The following is a 24,295-nucleotide window of genomic DNA, read 5'->3' on the forward strand; positions in this document are numbered from 1 at the left end:
ACCTGGCTGTCCTTGACCCAACCTGGCGGAACTCTCTGCCAAAGAACGTCCATGCCCTGCAGGACTCAATGGAGTTCCGCAGGGCCTGTAAGGCAGAGATGTTCCGCCAGGCGTTTGGTTAAGGACGGCGACTGTTTCCATCTGTCTGGTACTCCTGTTTGTCCTACTTCTCCCCCCCGCCCCCATGAGGCAGTACCATATTCTGGCTGTCCTCTCACCATGTTATCGGTTCTAGGTTTGTACTGTTAAAAGGTAAAGGTTCCCTTGCTCGAAAGCCAGTCGAGTCCAACTCTAGGGTTGCGGTGCTCATCTCCGTTTCAAAGCCGAAGAGCCAGCGCTGTCCGAAGACATTTCCGTGGTCATGTGGCCGGCATGACTAGACGCCGAGGCGCACAGAACGCTGTTCCCTTCCCACCAAAGCGGTACCTATTTATCTACTTGCAATTTCTTGCTTTCGAACTGCTAGGTTGGCAGGAGCTGGAACTAGAGACGGGAGCTCACTCCATCATGCGGCACCCGGGTCTCGAACTGAACTACTGACCTTCCACAGCCTGCAGTTCAGCGTCTTAACCACTTGAGCCACCGCAGCTCCTTTTGTACTGTTATATTAATGTAAATTACGGATTCTGTTATTTTAACTGTGAATGTGTACGTTGCTGGTCTTTACCGATCTACATCACCCTGAGCCCTATTCCATCGGGGAGGGTGGTTTAAAAAAATAATTTAATAAATAAATAAGTAAAGCAAGAAAGCTCTACAAAGCCCCACTTGAACTTCCTCGACACCTTCCCCTCTGTGGCACCACCTACCATGACCGTCGTGTCCTCAGACGCACTCGCGATGACGTTGTCGTTGTGGGGGCACCAGTCAATGTCCAGCACGGGGGCCGTATGCCCGGTCACCAAGGGAAAGTTCTTGTCCACACGTCCGGACTGAAAACACAGAGGGAGAGTTTTCGGTAAATTTAACAGTGTCTGATAACTGACACCTCTCGCTCTGAATTACTGCAACAAAATGTCTGTGCTGTTGCAACCTTGAGTATGCTGTTCAGGTGTGTATCTGTAAGCTGAAAACCTACGATGATGCAGAAGCAGCAGAACTGGAAGAAGAAGCAGAAGACAGCCAGTTCCACTGCGGGCCTGATAGAAGCCCTCCAGGGGCCTGATCCGGCCCCCGGGCCGCATGTTTGACACCCCTGCTTTAATGCATTCTGATCAACTTCCAATGGGTGTTCAGACCGCAGCTTGAAAAACCGTCAGGGAGAACGAGGCTTCACACTTGGTTCTTATGCACAAGAGAATGGGGAGGCAAAGCCCAGAGGTGCGAGAAGAGACTGCAAAGGTTCCTGCTCTGAAGATTCCTTCCCATAAAAAACTCCCCACAGAGAGAGATCTAGTGCAACATAAAAAGGGGGCGCCCCTCCCCCCCCGCCTTCCCACACTTGGCTTGGCATGCTGGTTTTCTGTTAGCGAAGACTTAACCTAGGAAACGAGACTCAACCTGGGGAACGACAAAAGTATAAAAAGTGTTGCAGCAGACCAAGATCAACATAGTTCTCCCTAGGCTATTCCCCATTACTATGTATGGATGTGAAAGTTGGACAGTGAAGACAAAGGAAAGGAAGAAAATTGATTCATTTGAAATGTGGTGCTGGAGGCGTTTTAGGGATACCATGAACCGCCACAGGAAGTGGTGGTGGCGGCTACAAGCATGGACGGCTTCAAAAGGGAATTAGATAAGCATATGGAGCAGAGGTCCATCAGTGGCTATTAGCCACAAGGTATAGATAGGGGTTCTGGGGCAAGTGATGCTCTGTCTTCTTGGTGCTTGGGGGGGGTCAACAGTGGGAAGATGTCCTGGCCCCACTGGTGGACCTCTTGATGGCACTGGTATTTCTGGCCACTGTGTGAATACAGAGTGTTGGACTGGTTGGGCCTTTGGCCTGATCCAACATTGGCGTCTCTTATGTTTTTATGTTCAAAAAGACAAATCAGTGAGCTCCTGATCAAATCAATTCTCAGTTCCCCCTAGAAGCTAAAGCACCAGACTGAGGCTATTGTACGTCAGTCATATCACGAGTAAACAAGAATCGCTGGAAAAGACAATAATGATAGGAAAAGTTGAATGTCGCAGGAAAAGAGGAAGACCCAACAGGAAACGGATGGACTCAATAAAGGTAGCCAAGGCCTTTGGTTCGCAAGACTTGAGGACAGGTGTTAATGATAAGACGTTTTGGAGGTCATTAATTCAGAGGATCGTCATAAATTGGAAACAACTTGATAGCACATAGCATGCAGCCTAGAGGAGTGTTCTAACTGGGGATCCTTCATCTGCCGTTGGAAGTACTACCCGCCTCCATCCTATCCCCCTGGAGCTCTCCAATCTCACTCAGAGAGCCAGTTTGGTGCAGAGGTTAGGAGCGCAGACTCTAATCTGGGGTAACTGGGTTTGATTCCCCTCTCCTTCCCCGTGCAGCTGCCGGTGTGCCCTTGGGTCAGTCACCATTTTTTTCAGAGCTGTCCTCTCAAGGTCAGTTCTGGAGAGAGCTCTCTCAGCCCCACCTACCTCACAGGGTGTCTGTTGTGGGGAGGGGAAGGGAAAGGAGACTGTAAGCCGCTCTCGGGCTCCTTTGGGTAGTGAAGGGGGGTATAAACCCAACCTCTTTTTCTTCTCCTGAATGTGTGAACCAGGACTTCAGTTCCTGGCTGGGGGGTGGGGAAGGGGGCTGAAAGGTCTTCAGGCCCTTCCGGGATCCCTTTGTGCCTTGCTGGCTTTCTCAGTAGTCCCAGTGCCCTGATTCGTGCGGACGCCCGGACGCCTGGGTTCCAGCCCTGACCGTGACCTTGAACAGGTCACCTCCAGCTTCCATTCTCATGCGGCGAATGCGCCGTTCTCGGTAAACAGCCCCGCTGGAAACCTGAGCCGTGGAAAAAAGTGGCCTCCCCTCCAACTTCCTGCCGTCACTGCAATTGTTCCCGAGGTGAGTCACTCCAGTCCTGTGAGCCCTGCTGTCTCCACCCAGCCAACTGCTCCAGCCTGTCTCTCAGCAGCGGCAGGGGGGGCAGCTCAGCAAGGATTTGGACACAGGTGAGCCCTTCCGACCCTGACCTGGGAAGCCCAGGCCGGCCCAGTCCCAGCAGATCTCAGAAGCTAAGCAGGGTTGGCTCCGGCTAGTGCTGGGATGGGGGACCACCAAGGAGACTCAGGGTCACTGCGCAGGGGCAGGCGGTGGCCAACTGCCTCTGCTTGTCTCTTTGCCTTGGAGACCCTCTGGGGTCTTGACAGCCCTTTCCACACACACACACACACCATGACCTTTCAAGGGATGATGCAGGAGCACCTGCTGGCTGCTGGATACCAATAAGAAAAAAAGGAGTATAATGGAGCTCAGGAACCAAGGGATGATATCCAGGAAAGATGCAGTAGAGTATCAGCCCCAGGGCGATAGGATTCCTTGACTCAATGCTATTACTGCTAATGATAATAATGGATAAACATCAAATTAGAAAGAGGTATCCAGCAGCATTTTGCTGTGGCCGGGATGGCCCAGTTCTCAGAACTTAAGCAAGGCTGGCCCTGGTTCGTCTGCGGATGAAGAAGAAGAAGAGAAGAGGAGATTGGATTTATACCCCGCCCGTCACTACCCAGAGGAGTCTCAGAGCGGCTCACAAACTCCTTTCCCTTCCCCTCCCCACAACAGACACCCTGTGAGGCAGGTGGGGATAAGAGAGAAGAAGAGATTGGCTTTATACCCCATGGCCCTTCACTACCCAAAGGGGTCTCAGAGCGGCTGACAAACTCCTTTCCCTTCCCCTCCCCACAACAGACCCCTTGTGAGGTAGGTGGGGCTGAGAGAGAAGAAGAGATTGGCTTTATACCCCATGGCCCTTCACTACCCAAAGGGATCTCAGAGTGGTTTACAATCTCCTTTCCTTTCCCCTCCCCACAACAGACATCCTGTGAGGTCAGTGGGGCTGAGAGAGAAGATGATATTGGATTTATACCCCACCCTTCACTACCCAAAGGAGTCTCAGAGCAGCTCACAAACTCCTTTCCCTTCCCCTCCCCACAACAGACACCCTGTGAGGTAGGCGGGGCTGAGAGAGAAGAAGAGATTGGGTTTATACCCCGCCTTTCACTACCCAAAGGTGTCTCAGAGCTCTTTACAAACTCCTTTCCCTTCCCCTCCCCACAACAGCCACCCTGTGAGGTAGGCAGGGCTGAGAGAGCTCTTGACAGAAACGGCTCTTTATCAAGAACAGCTCTTATCAGAGCTACAGCTTGCCCAAGGTCATCCAGCCAGGTGCAAGTGGAGGAGTGGGGAACCAAACCCCGTTCTCCCAGATTAGAGTCTGTGCACTTAACCACGATTCCAAGGACCACCATGGAAGTCCTGACAACGGCAAACCACCTCAGTTTGTCTCTTGCCCCGAAAACTCTACAGCTCGGCTGCAACTGGATGGCGTTTTCCACCCCTATCCAGTGGAGTTCTACAGAGAGTCATCCTGGCCAACACCTGTAGGTTAAGTAACAGTGAGCAGTTGGAAGTTTTTAAGTGGAAGGGATTACAGACATGTTGGAGGATTAAGGCAATCAACCCAAAAGGATCTCAATTAACTCGAGACTCAAGCCAGTTCACACACATTAAGTTCGATGAACATCAGGGTAACAAAAATTACAGCTGGCATGTGGGAAAGAAAACCCCACAGGTCTGCGTAGACTGCAGAGGGTGAAGTTGCTTGGCCAGAGAACAAACGGACAAGCATTTAAGAAGAAGGAGAAGAAGAGATTGGATTGATACCCCCGCCCTTCACTACCCAAAGGAGTCTCAGAGCGGCTCACAAACTCCTTTTCCCTTCCCCTCCCCACAACAGACACCTGGGGCCAGTTCACGTTACAAAGTTCCCAGGTCCTCTCAGCAGATGTGCTCTGGGATTCATGCGCTCAGAAGTTAATTCCCAGGTGCACGTAGACCCAATTCGAATCGGGACTGTGGACTGGAGGGAGAGGAGGCCTCCCCCTTCCCTCTGTGCTGTTTTCCTGATCTGAATCTGTCCCAGGGAACAACTATTTGCCCCAGCGGGGAAACTGACTTGTACTGATGGGCTACATGAAAGTTAACCCAACAGGACAAACAGCAGCTCCCAGGGACCTGTTCAGGTGGGGAAAACGGCATCGGAGAAAGGCCCTCTCCCCTCCTGTGCCAGGATTCCGATCCAGGTTGGACCCCTGTGCATCTGGGAATGAAGTTCTGAGCACAGAATTCCCATATTATGTGTGTCAAAAGGATCCGGGTGGATATGCAGGGGACTCGATAATATCGGAACCGGCACTCTGTTTAGGAGAGCTGCCCTGATGTACACTTTGGAAATCCTCAGCTGAAATCCTTCACCAGCCATTACCTTGTTAGGAGATTTAAGGCAAGCCTTAGTCATATTATGCCACTGGCCTTATTCGGCAGGGAGGATTCCGCTGGCGTACCTCGCAGAATTCCTTAAAGAATCACCAGGAGCGCAGAATCGGGGCGGTTCGGCAGTGCTGTTGTTGGTAGACCTGTCGGCAGCATTCAACACGGTCGACCACCAGTTATTGATCCACCACCTCACCGACTCTGGGATTCAGGGGTCTGCCTTGCAGGGGTCCTCCTCGTTCCCCCAGGGTCGGAGACAAAGGGTGGCATTAGGGGAGCAGCTGTCCCTAAGGCACCCGTATGTGGAGTGCCCCAAGAGGTGGTACTCTGCCCGATGATGTTTAACATGTATATGCGCCCCCTCACCCAGATTGCCCGGAGGCATGGGCTGGGATGTCACCAGCATGCTAATGACACCCCACTCTATCTGTTGTTGGGCAGCCAGTCTGACTCTAGACCTTAAGATCTGGACCAGGTGTTGCAAGCCGTGGCTGGCTGGCTTAGGCTGAGCCAGCTGAAATTGTATCCGATGAAGATGGAGGTCCTGTGCCTGAGTCAAGGTGGCCCGGGGGTTAGGGATCCCACTCCCAACCTTCGATGGGGCACCGCTGGTGCCAGCGCCAGAGGTTAGGAGTCTGGGAGTGGTCCTGCATGCCTCCTTAAGAGATTTTATTGTATTTAGCCATAGGCCATTACAAACCACAGACAGAGAAGAACACAATAAAACGTAAAAATTGTATAAAATAAGATACAGTCCAACATTATAAATCCATAAAACCGAGGTTATGAACAGTTAATTAATTCACAACATACCCACTAAAATCAGTATTAGCTAGGAGCAGCGTTGGCCCGTATCTTCCTTGCAGCCAAGGCAAATAAAGCCATTCTATTGGAAACATCGGCATTAGCATCGGCTAGCAAAAATGTAATCTTCTCTGGGACTGAATAAAAGCTTAAAATTGATAAAATACCAGATAAAAATTTTGACCTAGGCTGGGAGTACAATGAGCAATCAAAAATGTAATGGGAGAGATCCTCAATAGCAGAAGAGCCACAGATACATAAATGCTGTGCCTTGGGTGTTCTATTATAACGGCTGACCAACACGGCCGTAGGCATTGATTCAAAGCGCAAAGATGTAAACGCTGCTCTAAGGTTATGATTATCTATATTAACCAGATAAGGTGATCTAAAATGATCAGTCTTAAATGATTTAAACCAGGTAGCAGACTGTGTTTTTAAAATTAAGTGTCTATGTAGCAGAGCATCATGCTTAAATACCCATTCTCTGAGATCTGAGTTATTTGTTGAGGAGCTAAGGAGGTCATCAGGAATGGAATATCTTAGTAGTAGGTTATTGAGGAAACAATCCTTACTGATGGAGGCCCAGTTAGTAGCCACTGCAAAGTCAGCCTTTTATCATCTTCGGCTGATTAGGCAGTTGGTTCCCTTCCTCGAACACAACAACTTGGCGACAGTGGTCCACGCCATGGTCACCTCGAGATTGGACTACTGTAGTGCTCTCTACATGGGGCTGCCCTTGTCCCAAATTTGGAAGCTTCTGCTGGTGCAGAATGCGGCAGCCAGGCTGCTGTCAGGCCTCCCCATGCAGGAGCACATCCAGCCTGCACTGAAAGCGCTGTACTGGCTGCCTACAGTGTACCGAATTCGCTTCAAGGTGCTGGTTCTTACCTTTATAAAGCCCTTTATCGGCAGGGGCCAACATACCTGAGGGACCGCCTTTCCCCACAAGTTCCCCAGAGAGCACTGCGTTCGGGGTCCCAAAACTGTCTGGCCCTCCTGGGTCCCAAGGATGCAAGGCTGGCCTCGACTATGGCTAGGGCCTTTTCCGTGGCGGCTCCCGGAAGACACCAGGGCCCTGCGGGACCTTTTACAGTTCCGCAGGGCCTGCAAGACAGAGCTCCTCCACCAGGCATTCAAGTAAGGAGCCACGCCTAATGAGTTTAAGACCCTGCGCCCTAATACCATCACCGACAGCCTGTGCGCCGCCAATATGAACTGACATCAAATGCTGACTGTACCTCATTGTAATGGTTTGCTACTATTGCCTTGCCCATATTACACTAATGGGAACAAAAAAGAAAACAGCACTGACAGAAAATGAACGCACAAGCAAATAAGCAAGTATATAATGATCAAATAAGCATAACAGCAAGTATAATATGAGTCAATTGGCCAAGGTGCAATCAGTGTTCCCTCTAAGCTGAGTCAGTGTGAGCTAGCTCACAGTTTTTGAGCCTCTGGCTCACACATTTTTGTCTTGGCTCAGGAAGGAGGGCTCCAGAGCAAACTAGTTTATCCAGCAGCCAAATCACTCGCTCACAACTTTAATGCCAGTAGCTCACAAAGTAGAATTTTTGCTCACAAGACCCCACAGCTTAGAGGGAACATTGGGTGCAATAATAAAGCATAATAGAAGCACAGTCTACAGTCTTTCCATGTGTCTACTCCAAAATAGAAGCAAATATCAGAGTCCAAATTGAAGAGTAAGTCATCAAATTTTCTGAGCCATAAAAAGCCGACGCGTAATCCGGATGCCTGATGCCGCGTTTCGAATAATTCTTATTCAAGCATGGCTGTAATGGGACCCAGTCTCAAAAGCTGGCATACACTAAGCCAGAATGGTCAGTCAAGGAGGACTAATGGCATACTAGCACTTCATATTAAGTTTTATATGTTTATATGTATATTTATATTTGCTATGTTTTATCTGTTTTTAAAACCTGCTGGACGGGGAGGGTGGGGTATAAATCAAATAAATAAACAAAGAAAGAAAGAATGGTCTGAGCACTCAGAATCAGAGGCACCTCCCCTTCAAAACTCGGCCCACCCAGCAACCAGAAGGGCCGTGGTCTATCCACTCTGGACTCCCTTGGTGGTCTCCCATCCCCAGGGGTCATTTCGTAGAAAAAGAGCTAGGGGAACTCATTAGCATAACTCATTAGCATATGCCACACCCCCTGGCATCAGGGGCCCGGCGGTGGACCTGCAAGGCCGGCGGGAGTGCAAGGAAGCCCCGTCAAGGCCCTCCCTGGCCCCAGGCAGGCAGGGGTGGGGAGAGGCGGGGAGGAAGCAACTTACCCTCCCCTCTTCTCCTGCCTCCTCCTGGCTGAATGAGGGCTGGAAGCGGGGCGGCCGGAAGCAGGGGGCGGGGCTTTGTCATGTGCCCCGCCCCCCTGCACTTCACCCGGGGGAACTGTGTTCCCCCGCGTTCCCCCCCGAAATGACCTCTGCCCATCCCAAGGCCGACCAAGGCCGACCCGGCTTGAGCTTCCAAGATTTGTCTAGCCAAGGCCACCCAGGTCAGGGGACGGCAAGAGACCACACGCAAAGCGAGGCCTTACTGTGGAGTACCATTTCCCAGCTGCAGTTTATTTCCTTTAATGCAGGGGTGTCAAACTCATTTGTTATGAGGGCCGGATCTGACATAAATGAGAAAAGGCTCCCCCACCCCCCACCCCGCTCGTACCTTGGCCAGAGGGATCACCATAAAGGCGCCTCCGCCTCCGGACTCGACAATGATGGCCAGGAACTTGGGGTTGACGGCGCAGAAGGAGCTGTCCCACGTCACTTTGGACACCCGGATGTCTTCATACATCTGGTCCGCCTTGACCGGCTGCCCAAAGACATGCCGGAATTTGCTCTGACGCACCACTCTGCGGCTCATGGCGGAGATGTTCTTTTGGGGGGCTGGGGGAAGGGAGACAGAAAAAGAGACTGTTAGTGGGTGGAGCCCACATGAGCTCCCTTATCTACTTATTAAATGTATGCCCCGCCCTAACCCCCCAAAAATGGGCTCAGGGCAGCTTAGAACATAAAATCAGCATACAATACAAACAATAAAACAATAGGTAGCTTGAAGATTGGGGGCAGATTTGGGAGAAAAATAACATATAAAGAGAATATGTATAAGATATTTTATCGATGGTATATTACACCTGATAGATTGGCTAAGCAAAATATTAACTGTTCTGATAAATGCTGGAAATGTAAGAGTAAAAGGGGCACATTTTATCATATGTGGTGGCTATGCGATGTTACAAAAAAAGTTTTGGAAATGGGTCCATAGTTTGATGGAGAAGATATTAAGAGCAAAGGTTCCATTTACTCCAGAGGTCTTGCTGTCGAATATATTTCCAAATGATTATGAAAAAGAGAATAGGTATTTGACTGTTTATATGACGACAGCTGCAAGAATTTTATATGCCAAGTATTGGGAAACTATGGTGATACCAATGAAACAGGAGTTTGTGAATAAACTTTTTGAAACAGCAAAAAATGATAAACTGACTTTAGAAATGAGATTAGGCAAAGAGTGGACATTTCAAAAAACATGGGAAAAGTTGTGTTATTGGTATAATGTAAATATAATAGAAGATTAGGCAATTATAGCACAATGGACTTGAGAACACAGAAGACAGAAGAATGGACAGTGTTTGATAGAGCGTTTTTATTAATTAAGTAATTGGATATAAGCATATAATGTAACTGTACTCTTGGAATATATGTTATGTGTAGTAGAGTGTCTGTTTGTAGTGTGTAGATTTGTTTGTTGTAGTTATAAAAGAAAAATTAATAAAAGTGTACCTTTGGGTACTTAAAAAAACAAAACAATAGGTAGCCATAGCAGATTATCAAGCCCATATAGTACAACATCATTGCCCTAAAAACGCCAGTGTCCAGATGGTGTCTAGACACAGTAGGGCACTGGGGGGGGGGGGGAGTCAGAGAACAGTGCTGTGGACAGGACAGGGCCCCCCAGAAAAGATTGCACGCCCACCGCCTCAAGCAAAGGCCTGGCGGAACCGCTCCGTTTCACAGGCCCTGTGGAACTGGGCTAAGTCTCACAGGGCCCTGATCAATGTTCCCTCTAAGCTGAGCTAGGGTGAACTAGCTCACAGTTTTTTAGCCTCTGGCTCACACATTTTTGTCTTAGCTCAGGAAGGAGGGCTCCAGGGCAGACAAATTGATGCAGTAGCCAAATGGCTCGCTCACAACTTTAATGCCAGTAGCTCACAAAGTAGAATTTTTGCTCACAAGACTCCACAGCTTAGAGGGAACATTGGCCCCTGATCTCAAGTGGGAGCAGGTTCCACCAGGCCGGGGCGAGGGCCGAAAAAGCCCTCACCCTGGTCGAGGCTAAGTGGACATCCCTTGGCCCAGAGACCACCAGGAGATCTTGATCAGAAGAGCGCAAAGCTCTCCGGGGCTCATAGGGGGAGAGGCGGTCCCCTCCCAGAATGCCTACAAATGGGCGACATAATTTGCAATCTTACACACACATATCAAGATACAGACAACTTATGGCAACTGCACAATGCAGGAAATTCACAAATACCTCCCCCTCCACACCCCCAGAGACCCCTGTTCAATGCCCAGGAGATGACAAAAAACCCTCCAGGATCTCCAGACGAACTGGCCTGGAGAAAAATTGCTTCCTGACCCCAAAGCCAGTTTAGTGCAGTGGTTAAGTGTGCGGACTCTAATCTGGGAGAACTGGGTTTGATTCTCCACTCCTCCACTTGCACCTGCTGGATGACCTTGGGCAAGCCATAGTTCTGATAAGAGCTGTTCTTGAAAAAGAGCAGTCTCTGTCAAGAGCTCTCTCAGGCCCACCTACCTCACAGGGTGTCTGTTGTGGGGAGGGGAAGGGAAAGGAGTTTGTGAGCCGCTCTGAGACTCCTTCGGGTAGTGAAGGGCCATGGGGTATACATCCAATCTCTTCTTCTCTCTCAGCCCCACCTCCCTCACAGGGTGTCTGTCGTGGGGAGGGGAAGGGAAAGGAGTTTGGAAGCCACTCTGAAACTCCTTTGGGTAGTGAAGGGCGGGGTATAAATCCAATCTCTTCTTCTTCAAAGTGGCCATCAGCATTTCCCTGGGCGTGTAAGAAAGGGCCACGAGAACTAAGCACTGATGCAACCCTTCCTGCCCTCCCTCTCACGATCTGCCTACGTTCACAGGATCAGCATTGCTGTCAGATGGCCATCTAGCCTCTGTCTGAAGACCTCCAAAGAATGTCCCTTTTTCCGAGTCAGAGAAAAGCCATCCTCTGTGACCTGAATCCACTTTGCAAAAGGACACCAGCTGTGGATAAAAGAAAGGGGCTGCGATGTCCCTCCTGACCTTCCCTCAGCAGCAAACTTCAGATCACATCATCTCGTTCCTTGGACTGGGATCAGAATGCTGAGTTTGTGGCCGGCTGCCAAGTGCCGTGCTCCGGAACTGCACAACGCAAGAGATGCTCCTTATTAACAGGGACAATTGCATCAGCTGCCGAAGGCCGACTCGAGCCCTGCTGAGGCAAAGCGCAGGGCCAGGAGCCTTCAGACCTCCCGTTTTCAGAGAAAGGAGCGCGGGTGCTCCCTCTAAGCTGTGGAGTTTTGTGAACAAAAATTCTACTTTGTGAGCTCCAGGCATTAAGGTTGTGAGTGAGCAATTTGGCTGCTGCATAAATTAGTTTGCTCTGGAGCCCTCCTTCCTGAGACAAAAATGTGAGAGCCAGAGGCTACAAAACTGCGAGCTAGCTCACATGAACTCAGCTTGCTTAGAGCAGTGATGGCGAACCTTTTAGAGACCGAGTGCCCAAGCTGCAACCCAAAACCCACTTATTGATTGCAAAGTGCCAACACGGCAATTTAACCTGAATACTGAGGTTTTACTTTAGAAAAAACAACTCATACATTAACTTAAGATGATCCAAACAAAGTAAGGAAAGCAATCCCAAATGATTTTATTTACTTAAAATTATTTGGCAGAGAACTCCACACTTTAATGACGGTCTAGGCCTGGCTGGGGTGATGGCACGCATGCCCACAGAGAGGGCTTTGAGTGCCACCTCTGGCACCCGTGCCATAGGTTCGCCACCACTGCCGTAGGTCTTAAAGGTGCATCCACACGAAAGCTTATACCCAGAATTAAACCCTGTAGGTCAGTGATGGCGAACCTTTTAGAGACCGAGTGCCCAAACTGCGACCCAAAACTCACTTATTGATCGCAAAGTGCCAACACGGCAATTTAACCTGAATACTGAGGTTTTACTTTAGAAAAAACAACTCATACATTAACTTAAGATGATCCAAACAAAGTAAGGAAAGCAATCCCAAATGCTTTCATTTACTTAAAATTATTTGGCAGCGAATTCGACACTTTAATGATGGTCTGGGCCTGGCTGGGGCGATGGCATGTGTGCCCACAGAGAGGGCTCTGAGTGCCACCTCTGGCACCCGTGCCATAGGTTCGCCACCACTGGCTTAGAGGGAACACTGAGCGCAACCGTTTCACATTCCTTTTTGCCGGCCCGATTAACCTTGCTAGGAATGTGGACGGTGACCTCCTTCCATGACAACTGCCAAAACACATCATTTGCACATAATATAGGGAACCCACATAGTAATCTGCATTGGAAGAAGCATTTTTGGAGCACCCTAGGCCTTCTCTGGAAAGGACGCTACAAGTGTTAGGAGGACCAAACTCGAGCCGGCCCTGGGAGTTCCACTTTTGGATCTTCCTGGCGGCTTCTTTTTTCTTTGGGAATAATTCCAGAGTTGTACTCAGACGTCTGTGGCCGGACTCTAGTGGCACCGGACAAACGCACAAGCAGAGGCTTTGGTGAGCCAGACCCAACTTTGGCAGGTGCCTCTTCTTGCCTCTGAGCTCTGACACACCAAAACAAATGAATCTTGTTAGTCCTTAAGGTACCGCTGGAACGCTTGCATTTCCCCTTATAAATAGCAGGGCCTTTTCCTGGCAGGCATCTAGGAGGAGGAGGGGTAGCCAGCCCCCCAGCCAAACAAGATCCCCCTCTCCCATGTGGCTGCTTTTACAAAGGAAAGGGAAACTTGGGAGCTCTGGACAGGGATTTCCATGCTTCTGGTGAAGAAGGCCTCAGCCTCCCTAAGAGGGGCTGAGAGGACACAGCTTCCCTCCTTCAGGTTGCCTTGTGAGTTCGCAGGAGGGGTGAAATCTGGACAGGCACTACGATGGTGTTAGTCTGCTCAGGCGCATGCAGAAAAGCTTCGCAGCAAGCGCGTGCATGGCATTGCCTTGCTCTCCAAGGTCACGGAGGGGGCCGAGATCGCATCCTGGTTCCAACAGCCGCTAGGCAGGGGGCCGCAGGAAGCCCCCAGGCAGGGCATGGACTTCTCTTGCCCCCAGCATTGGGGACTCGGAGGTCTCAGGGCCAATGTTCCCTCTAAGCTGTGGAGTCTTGTGAGCAAAAATTCTACTTTGTGAGCTACTGGCATTAAAGTTGTGAGTGAGCAATTTGGCTGCTGCATAAATCAGTTTACTCTGGAGCCATCCTCCCTGAGCTAAGGCAAAAATGTGTGAGCCGGAGGCTAAAAAACTGTGAGCTAGCTCACACTAACTCAGCTTAGAGGGAACACTGCTCAGGGCCACTCGACTCCCGCAGGGCACAGCTCTTGGTAAACCTGCCTACTCCCCCTTCCAAGGGATCAGAACTAGCGGTCTGGTGGCACGGAGTTCCACAAGCTAACAGCGACCTGGCGTGGAGACTGACGAACCTCCCTCCACTCCTGGCGACCGGAGACACCCCCAGGCGTTTAGTGTTCCGGCACGGGAAGGACGTGGTCTCTCCCCCACAAGTCCTGCCGAACATTTCAATCCCAGTTCGCTGCCCCCCCCCGCGACCGCGCCCCGGCCGAAGCGTTTCCCGTCTCTTCTTCCCACCCACCCCCCTCTCCAGGCCGGGGCCACACGCTCCATGGGCCCGGGGCGGCAGAGGCCGGCAGGGCAGCCTAGCGCGGCTATAGAAGGCGAGGCGAGGCGCCGCACGGCGAGCGAGCCGAGGTCACTTTCCTAATATAGCCGCCTCCTGCAGCCGCGGGAGTGGGGGGCGGGGCGGGGGCCCAGCGCTGGCTGGGGGCGGCCGGGGCGAGGGGCCTGGCGGATGGGACCCCCGGCTGGGACCACGGGCCTTACCTGGCTGGCGGGGCCCCCCGAGCCGGCCGCGGCGGTCCCTTGGAAGACGCTGGGCGAGGGAGGGAGCGGGCAGCGGGCAGGCGCCTCGTGCTGCGTCCGTCCGGCTGGCACGGCGCGCCTGGCGCAGGGGCCGCTCTGCGGCGGGAGAAGCAGCTGCCGCCGTCGCCGCCGCCTCCAAGGAGGGAGGGAGGGAAGGAGGGAGGGGGCAACAGCTGCGAGGGGCCGCCCGCCCGGCCACCCCCACCGCCTCCAGCCTGGGAAGCTCCCGAGCCCGGGCCGGGGGGAGGCGGCAGCGGAGCCCCTGCAATGCAGCTCCGCCGGGGGCCAGCGCGCTCGCCCTCTCTCCCGGCCCCGTGCAGTTGCGCCCCGGAGGTAGACTGCCCCTGACCAGGGAGTTTGCGTTCAGCCAGCAGGGCCCATGCGGGGGGGGGGGGGGGGGAGAGAGGTCCAAGTACACCTGCCCACCCCAGCCAGCGCTCGTTCTTATTCATTTATGCCCCGCTTTTGCCTCCAGTGGGGAACCGACGCGGCTTGCAACGTTCTCTCCTTCTCCGTTTGTATCCTCACAACCACCCTGTGAGGTAGGCTAGGCGAAGAGCGTGTGACTGGCCCAAGGCCACCCGGCGAGCTTCCCGGGCAGAGTAAGGATTCGAACCTGAATCTCCTTGGCTAACTCTGACCACAACGGGATCTGTAGGCAAGGCCTTTGGGCACCTGTGTCGAATAGGAGACGTCCGCTAAGGCGGAGTTTATTGCCAGGGAGCAGTATTCTGTCCCAAGATGCAGGGCGCATTTCCAGGGTGCGCAAGGCGTCCTCGTTATACTCCCCTCCCCCCCGCAGCCCAGGAACCTGACCAGGGTCACTCAGTTGTTGTGCATGTGACCCATGGAGTTGTGCATGTGTTGGCCCACCCCCTTCCGTTTGCTCCGCCCACTGGGGTGTCTTCAAGGGCCAAGGCAAAGAGAATCTCTGGCAACTCACTGTGTATCCTGTACTGTTCCGTTTGGTGTACCTTCTTCTCCACCCTGCCATCTGGTCCCATTGCATCATTTGCTGTTTGCTTTGTACTGGCTCCTTTGGCATTGCATTAAAGTGGGCAAGCTGCCGTAATTCTTGGCAAGAAAGGTGGGCTCTAAATGAAGCAACTGGAGTAAAAGGGTTGTTTTGCTCTGATCTTAGCAGTATGTTTTTGACAGATCGCTCGCCACACTAGGCTAGATGACAAAAGGTGACTCATAAATGCTTTAAAGCACTCAAATACTCACTAGACCCTTTTCATGAAGGGACTCCATGCCATATCCTTGGGGGTCTCTTTACCCTCACAAAGATGACTCGGCCTAAAACACACTCAGAACCAACCCCTTGTAAGCCGCCCTGAGCCCCTTGTAAGCCACCCTGAGCCCGCTTGCGGGGAGGGCGGGGTAAAAAATGTCTAAATAAATAAATAAAATAAATAAACCTTTGGGCCTTCCTCTGCAGGGGTCATTTCCTAGAAAAAGATGTGCAGGAGCTCATTAGCATAACTCATTAGCATAACTTATTTGCATATGCTACACACCCCTGACATCACCGGAAGTGTGTCAGAAGGCAACACCCACCGCTCAGGCTCCACTGGACTGTTTTGGATTGCTAGCTATTGGGGGGGGGGAATGTGCAGATCTGTCCTCACAGAGGAGGGAGAGCTTGTACTTGAATAAAACTTGGTCTTAAAGGTGCCACTGGACTGTTTTGGACCGGGGGGCGGGGGGGCTCTGCAACTTACCTGGCTGCTTCTTGCTCTGACTGAGGGCTGCTGGGAGCAGGGGGTGGGGCTTGTTGCATGTGCTCTTTACTGGGCTCTTTACTGCCGGAGCTCCGCTCCTGTGCGCTCCTGCAGGAAATGACCCCTGTTCCTCTGCAGTGTCTTCCTTTGTGGCCTCCAGTCCCATCCAAGTCCCGGCCCTGCTTAGCTTCAGAGATCAGCCTACACCAGTGTTCCCTGTACCTTCCCGCTACTGAGCAGAGCACTTCACATCCTGTGCAGAATATAACTGCTGTAATCTTAAAACGGGGGAATGGGCAGTGCAAGACCCTGCACGGCTCCAGATTGCGGCTTAGAGGGAACACTGGACGCTATACCATCCCACGTCCCACACAAACCATACCCTAGCATCAAATTGCTGAAGACGTCTGCGAGCCCAAAGCTATCCACCTGCACCTTCCCATTTCAGCATTGCTTTGCCTGTCTTCCATTCCGGCTGAAGTGTGCCTTATTGCAGCAAGACCCCTGGGGGTACAATGTGGGTCGTGCTAATGTGCTCAAGGAGACTCGCGGCCGGGATTCAAGACGTGTTAGCTTTCCCTCTTTTCCTTTCGTCAAGGAGTGCAGCGAGCACATGGAACTCTCCCCTCTGTCCTGATGACACGTATGAGGGGCAAGTTAGGTCACCCTGTGGGCCCACTATCGTGACTGGCAGTTCTAATGCATTTGTTTCATTTAGGCTGCTTTAGGCTGCTGCAGTTTGCCGCAAGCTGGGAAAGAACTCTACAGTGGGAACTGCAATTGTTGCATCAAGACAGTATTGCCAGGAAATTCAGGAGCATCCTTAGAATCCGGGGGACCAGAGCACTCGGATCAACTCTGAAGAGATCACCAAGTGCCCGGAGCGGGGACATGATAGACGTTTATAAAATTGTGCATGGGATGGAGAGAGTTGAGAAAGGGGACTTTTCCTCCCTCTCCCGAAACACTAGTGCTTGAGGGCATCCAAGGAAGCTGATGGGCAGGAGGTTCAGGACGGACAAAAAGGAAATACTTCTTTACACAGAGAGTGATAAAATGTGGAATTTGCTGCCAGAGGATGTAGTGATGGCCACGGTAATGGACAGCTTTAAAAGGGGATTAGATATAGATTCATGGAGGAGAGGTCTATCAGTGGCTACTAGCCATGGTGATTGAGGGGGACCTCCACATTCAGAGGCACTAATCCTCTGAATCTCAGAGCCAAGAAGCAACATAAGGGGAAGGCCTTGGAGTCCATGCCCTGTTGTTGTCCCTCTGGGGGAACTAGTTTATTTATTTATTATTTATTTGATTTCTATCCCGCCCTCCCAAAGGCTCAGGGCGGTTCACAGGTGGCAAAGCCGGAATATAAAATACAATAAGACATACAATAAAATACACATTTAAAACCACGGTAAAACCATCCTATAACACGGTGCTATATTAATCAACCAAGATGGGAACAACCACCCAACTTTGGTGGCCAGTTATCCCGGTAGCGCGGTCTCCCGCTATACTGTCTATAACTTCAGCCAGGGCTTAACCTGCCCCCCTTTCGTAGGGCAGCCGATGACATACTACCTTGGTGGTAGGATAGTGGCGGCGGCGGCTCCTACTCGAACGCCTGGCGGAAGAGCTCCGTCATGCAGGCCCTGCAGAACTGCATGAGACAGTTATAGTTAGCCACTGCATGAGACAGGATGCTGGACTAGTTGGACTATTGGTCTGATCCAGCTGGGCTCTTATGCTCTGAGAGATTTGCTTTATCATTGCTTACTTCTCGGAATCTAAAAATTAAACATATTAAAAGAATTGCAAACTGTATCAAGAAGCTCCCTTATATTCCGCAGGCAGATGGATCGAGGTGGGTCGGTGCTGCAGCTATTGCTTGACCTTACGGCAGCGTTCAACACAGTCGATGATGATCGATTGACCCACCGCCTCCCCGACATAGGAATTCGTGGGGTTGTCTTGAAGTGGCTTACCTCATTTCTCCAAGGTTGGGACAGAGGGTGGTGCTAGGAGAGAGGGTGTCAACTAGATACCCCCTTAATGTGTAGGGTCCCTTGGGGTGCAATCCTCTCTCCAATGTTGTTTAGCATCTATATGCGCCCCATTGCCCAACTGGTGTGGAGTTTCAGGCTGGAATGTCACCAGTGTGCTGATGACACCCCGCTGTATCTGCTGATGGGCGGCCGGCCAGATACTGCCCCAGTAAACTTGGCTGAGGGGCTGGAGGCCTTGGTGGGATAGCTGAAACAGAGCTGGCTGGGACCAGTGTTCCCTCTAAGCTGAGTTAGTGTGAGCTAGCTCACAGTCTTTTAGCCTCCAGCTCACACAATTTTGTCTTCGCTCAGGACGGATGGCTCCCGAACAAACTAATTGATGCAGTAGCCAAATGGCTCGCTCACAACTTTAATGCCAGTAGCTCACAAAGTAGAATTCTTGCTCACAAGACTCCACAACTTAGAGGGAACATATCCTGCTAAGATGGTGGTTCTGTGGCTGGGCAGGAGGACTCAGGATCGGGGTGCCAACTCCCTGCTCTTGACGATGTGCCCCTAATACTGGCACCAACTGTCAAGAGCTTGGGTGTGGTTCTGGGTGCCTCCTTTTCAGTGGAGGCCCAGATCACAAACGTTGCCAGACTGACGCTCTCCAGCTATGCCAGGTTAGGCAACAGGCCCCCTTCCTGCCCCACCCTGACCTAGCCACAGTAATCCATGCAATGGTCACCTCCAGGCTGGACTACTGTAACTCGTTCTATACAAGGTTACCTTTGAGACTGCAGCTGGTCTAGAATGCAGCATGCAGGTCCTTACCGGAACCCCACGGACAGACAGCATGTATCCAGCCAGTGCAGAGAAGAACCTACTGGTGATCCCCAGCCTGAAAGACATCCTGCTGTCCTTGACCAGAGCCCAGGGCCAGAGCCCAGTTTGGTGTAGTGGTTAAGAGCAGCGGACTCTAATCTGGAGAACCGGGTTTGATTCCCCACTCGTCCATATGCAGCCATCTGGGTGACCTGGGTTCAGTCACAGTTGTCTCAGAGCTGTCAAGCACAGTTCTCTCAGAGCTCTCTCAGCCCCGCCTACCTCGCAGGGGGTCTGTTGTGGGGAGGGGAGGGGAAAGGCGTTTGTAAGCTGCTCTGAGACTCCGAGTGAAGGGCGGGTGTAATGAGTTTGTGTGTGTGTGTCTCTCTTTAAAAGTTTGGTTGCATGGCTGTGATAGAGTGGTTGAGACAGGCAAGTGTGGTATGACTGGTGGTTGACAGAGAGGGGGAGGGGTTTTGGAAGTGAATCTGGGTGGATGAGTATGTGAGAGTCAGTAGTTTCAGTTACAGGTTGACAGTTGATGAAGTTAGTGAGTTCTGTGTTGAAGCAGTGAGAAGTGGACAGCTGCAGCTGTTCAGTGAGAAAGAGAAATGAAAGCTGAATGTATAGGAAAAAATAAAGTTTAAGTGAAGTAAAGTTAAAGGAAAGTCTGAGTGTCATAACAGACTGGAGTGAAACAGTGAACATATATGGCATTGAGATAAACAAGTGTTACAAAGTTACACGAAAAGATCCCTGTCAGTGAGGGAAAAGATTGAGTGTGATACTAAAGCAATTGTACATCCTTTACACATTACTAGTTACATTGTATCACCCTCTTATTTAGTATTTATTTCAATAAATCCTCTTTTATTCAAGTTTATACCAGCTGTAAATGAAATACTTCTCAGGACCACATAGTTCCTCGTAAGCCTTGAACTCGGTCTACCAAACTAAAAAGAGCAACAGTAGAAGCATAAAGGTTTGGAAATCGTTAAAATTTCCTGGTGGCAGCAGAATCTACCCAGTTAAACAGGGTTCTTTTTGTAGCAGGAGCTCCTTTGCATATTAGGCGACACACCCCTAATGTAGCCCATCCTCCAAGAGCTTACAGTAGCCCCTGTCAGAAGAGCTCTGTAAGCTCTTGGAGGATTGGCTGCATTAGGGGCGTGTCGCCTAATATCCAAAGGAGTTCCTGCTACAAGAGGAGCCCAGCATTCCACCTCATCTGACACCCATTTCCTACCTAACCCCACAACGCAATGGCACAATCTGACATTTTTAGCGCCATCTGGAAATGCTGTATTATTTCACTGTTTTAAACGGCTTTACTCATTTATGCATGTGTTTTATGGTTGTTCACCACCCTGAGCCTTGTATGCACAAGGGGAGGGCAGTCTAAAAGTTTACTTTATAAATAAATAAATAGATAGATAATCCTGAATCAGGCCATTGGTCCATCAGGGTCAGTCTTGTCTACTCAGACTGGCAGTGGCTCTCCAGGGTCTCAGGCAGAGGCCTTTCACATCACCTGCTGCCTGGTCCTTTTAAACTGGAGGTGCTGTGGATTGAACCTGGGACCTTCAGCAAACAAGGCAGATGCTCTACTAACAAGTCTCAGCAGTGCTCCCTCTAAGCTGTGGAGTCCTCCAAGCAAACATTCTACTTTGTGAGCTTCTGGCCTTAAAGCTGTGAGCGAGCGATTTGGCTGCTGCATCAATTAGTTTGCTCTGGAGCCCTCCTTCCTGAGCTGAGACAAAAATGTGTGAACCGGAGGCTAAAAAACTGTGAGCTAGCTCACACTAACTCCGCTTAGAGGGAACACGGAGTCTCAGCCCTTCCCCGAACATTGTACGTTGGCAAAATGGTGGCAAACACACGAGGCAAAGGCAGGGCAGAGGAGAAGGAACCTCCTCCTATCAGTCATTTCTGTCGGTGGCGGCGGAAGAAAGTACCGTCCGGTTGCAGCTGATGTATGGTGACCCCATAGGGATTTCAAGGCAGGAGATCAACGGAAGTGGTTTGCCCTTGCCTGCCTCTGCATAGCAACCCCGGGCTTCCTTGAGGGTTTCCCATCCGAGGACGAACCGGTGCAGGCCCTGCTCAGCTTCTGACTAGAGATGTAAAATTTCCGGAAATTTTGAAGCTCGGAAAAAAACCCATATTTTTTCAATTTTTTTCCGGGGGAAAACGGAAATTTTCGGAAAAATTGAAAAAATGCTACATTAGCATTTTTTTGTCTTTCCTAGATTGAAAGTCATTCTGTTACTTTAGGAACATAAAATATGACTATGGACATTTTTACTTGGCATGAAATTATCACAACTAGCATATTAAAAATATAGTGTATCCAAACAATTATTTCAAACAGAATACCCACCCACATGCAAAAAAAAACCTGAAACTTTTTTATTTTCTTCTGACAATCGCACCTCCTAAAGGAAGAAATGCATCTTGTTCTTGTATTGGAGGGTTCAGTTTGTAACCTAGGACTTGCTTGTCCTCAGTGCACAGAAATTAGATCAATCTGATACCATCTCTCCCTTATTATAAAAGAGTAGTGGGTGCCAACGTTCTAAAATGCACAGCTTTAGTGTATGGACGCTTGAACGGTCAGAAGACGCTGGCTGGGTTGACTGGCTGCTTTGTGCAGTCCCGCCCAGCGTTTCAAGGTCTTTTGCATATGGAAGCTGATTGGACTTCACTCCATTCCACACCTCAAACTCCCCCCCCCCGCAAGGCAGTTGGAATGTCAGTTTCATATGGAACCTGCTGTATTCTGGTGGTGTGCAGGTCCCAGGTTCATGTTTTAAAAGCTGCCTGGGGGATTATGGACCATTCACACACTTTCAACCTTAACATACCTCATAGGGTAGTTGTGCGGATCATACGGGGGAGAGGAGAATGATGTCAGCTGCTTTGGTTCCCACTGCAGGGAAAGACTGCCCTTTCCCTAGGCAGAGGCTGGGGGGGGGGGGAGGTAAACCTGAAGACAGACAGGCAGATAAAGGTAGGCTGATGGTTGCCTGGAAAGGACATAGGGTTGCCAACTCCAGGTTGGAAACTTCCAGGATATTTTAGGGATGAAGCCTGCTGTGGGTGGGGTCTGAGGAGGAGGAGGAAGAGGGGGACCTCAGACAGATACAATGCCATACTCCCCACCCTCCAAACAAGCTGTTGCCAGTCTCCAGGTGACAGCTGGAGAGCACTTAAAGCTCTGGTGCTAATTCAAAGTGTTACAATGTATCAACAGAGTAGTGTTTTGGAAAATCCTTAGGAATCGTTTGGTGCATTGCCAGCTTTAGGTATGGAAATTCCTGGAGATTTGAGGGGTGGAGCCTGGGTAACAATTGTTGCCACTCTCCAGGTGAGGGCTAGAGATCACTCAAAATTACAACTGCTCTTCAGGTAGCACAGATCAGTCCCTCTGGAGAAAACAGTGGACTCTGTCATTATACCCTGCTGAGGTCGCCACAGCAAACTGACACTGTTTGCCCAAAGCCAGAGCACTCTCCCAGAGCCTCTTTCTAGCTCCCATTGTATTTATTTCCACAACGGGCCTTATTTCTAGTATATATATATTTTAGAAATGATTTGGAAAATATTTGAACACCTTGTCTTAAAATATTTTATTCATCATGTTAAAATAAGACGTTCCATAATCATTTTTTTTTCTTTTTTCAATTTTTCCAATTTTTTTGGAAAAAACCAAAAAGGCTTCAGGAAAAAAAACAGAAAAACCCCGTTTCCCCCCCGAATTTTTCCGGTTTTTTTCCGGGCCTTCACATCTCTACTTCTGACGTCTGGCTAGCCTGGGCCCTCCAGGCCGAGGCATCGTTTCCGTCAGGAGTCAAAGGTCCCCATTTCTTCTCAAGTCTAACTTTCAGCAGCATCCCTCCTTAGCTTCTGCAGCTTCCCTCGCACCCTGGCCGTGCACCACCCACAAACCCAGTGCTGACGGAAGACAGACACGCTCAGTTCTCAAAATAAAAATTTATTCATCCAGTAACAAGAACATTGAATCTGCACCACTCGAGGGCGAGTGTTCACATTTAAAAACAGCTGAGGGTCATGTTGGTCAAAGTCTATGGTACAAGCCACTGTTGGGGGGAGGGGCAAGAATGAAGCGCATGGTGGGAGGGGATATAATCATGGAGGGGGAGTGCTTCCTCCCCCACCCCACCCTTTGAGATGTGTAGCTCCCCAGGCTGTCTCGGGAGGGATTCGATTCTGCAAAACACACGACAGTAGATCCCCCCCCCCCATTTCCCAGCAGCAACCGGGTGCAGAAAGAGAGAGAGAGAGACACTCACACAGACAGAGGCTGAGTCGGTTTGCAGTGGTGCCCTTCTCCAACTCGAGATTCGGAAGTGTGCGAGAGACACACACCCCTGTGGAAGAAAAGGAGCACACACACACACACACACCCCACAAGGCACCAAGGCCCGCAACAGCACCAAGGATCCAGATTCCAACAAGGGATTGTGCCAGGCTGCCCACCCCAGGGTCCGACGTGAAGGCCACCCAAAGGAGAGCGCTACCTGTGCTGGAGAGTCAAAGCCAGCTGGGCCTTCCTTTCCGCTCGAAGGTCGCTAAGGCAGGTTCAATGGAAGCTTGGGAGGGAACACAGGAAGGAAAAACCTGGCCTATTCCCCCCCCTCCCCTGGGTGGACGCTGGCTGTCAAAGAGAGTCAAAGGCTGGCCTGGAAGCAAGCACAAGGACCTTGTTTGGCTAGGCAAAGACAGCATCTCGCCAAGACCGATCCACCATGCCCAGCTGCTCCTAAGAGAACTCACTGTCCAGCAGAGGATGATTGGCACAGGGACAAAAGGGGCAGAGGAGCCCCGTCAGCCTAATTATTATTTTTTTAAAAAAAGCAACGGTCAAGGCATACTGCCTCCAAGGGGGGGGGGTGGCGATGAAAAGAGGGAAGCTGCTAAGCTTAGCAGAATGCACGGCAACAAGGGGGGGAGGAGAGAGACGACTATTCTGTCCAGGCGTGCACAACCCGCAAGGATCGGTTCCACAGTTACGCTTCTGTGCAAGGCACGACACAGGTTTACAGTAGAAGGCAAAAACCAAAAGGGAAAGGGGGGCAGGAGCTGCTGAGATTTTGGTACGCTTCCCAAAGTCCATGATGCGAGAGTTGGGAGAAAGCCCTTCTCGTAAGGCGGAGGGGGGGGGGAGTGGTCATCCATGACGAAGGGGTTGGAAAATCCTCCTGGAAATGAGTTCTGCAAAAGGGTAGCAAATCTATACACGGGGGGGGGGGGTGTTGGGAGGAGATGCCCTCCAAAACACCAGTGATGCTTTAAACAAATATGGCATAGGCTTGAGAAACAGGGCA

General features: G+C 50.8%; 1 protein-coding gene across 1 annotated transcript in view; it reads right to left on the reverse strand.

The window, feature by feature from the left end:
- The window catches only part of CORO6 (coronin 6), a 48,951-nt gene extending 34,376 nt beyond the window's left edge, over nt 1–14,575 (reverse strand). The window contains exons 1-3 of the mRNA XM_015422063.1: nt 14,372–14,575; nt 8,901–9,121; nt 810–932 (exon numbers count right to left, since the gene is read on the reverse strand). Coding sequence (XP_015277549.1) covers nt 810–932; nt 8,901–9,098 — 321 coding nt within the window. The 5' untranslated portion in view covers nt 9,099–9,121; nt 14,372–14,575. The remainder of the gene's footprint in view (nt 1–809; nt 933–8,900; nt 9,122–14,371) is intronic.
- Between the last annotated feature and the right edge of the window lie 9,720 nt (nt 14,576–24,295).

This window comes from Gekko japonicus, unplaced genomic scaffold, assembly GCF_001447785.1.
Source record: "Gekko japonicus isolate JY-2015 unplaced genomic scaffold, Gekko_japonicus_V1.1 scaffold182, whole genome shotgun sequence".
Classification (NCBI taxonomy): Eukaryota; Metazoa; Chordata; class Lepidosauria; order Squamata; family Gekkonidae; genus Gekko; species Gekko japonicus.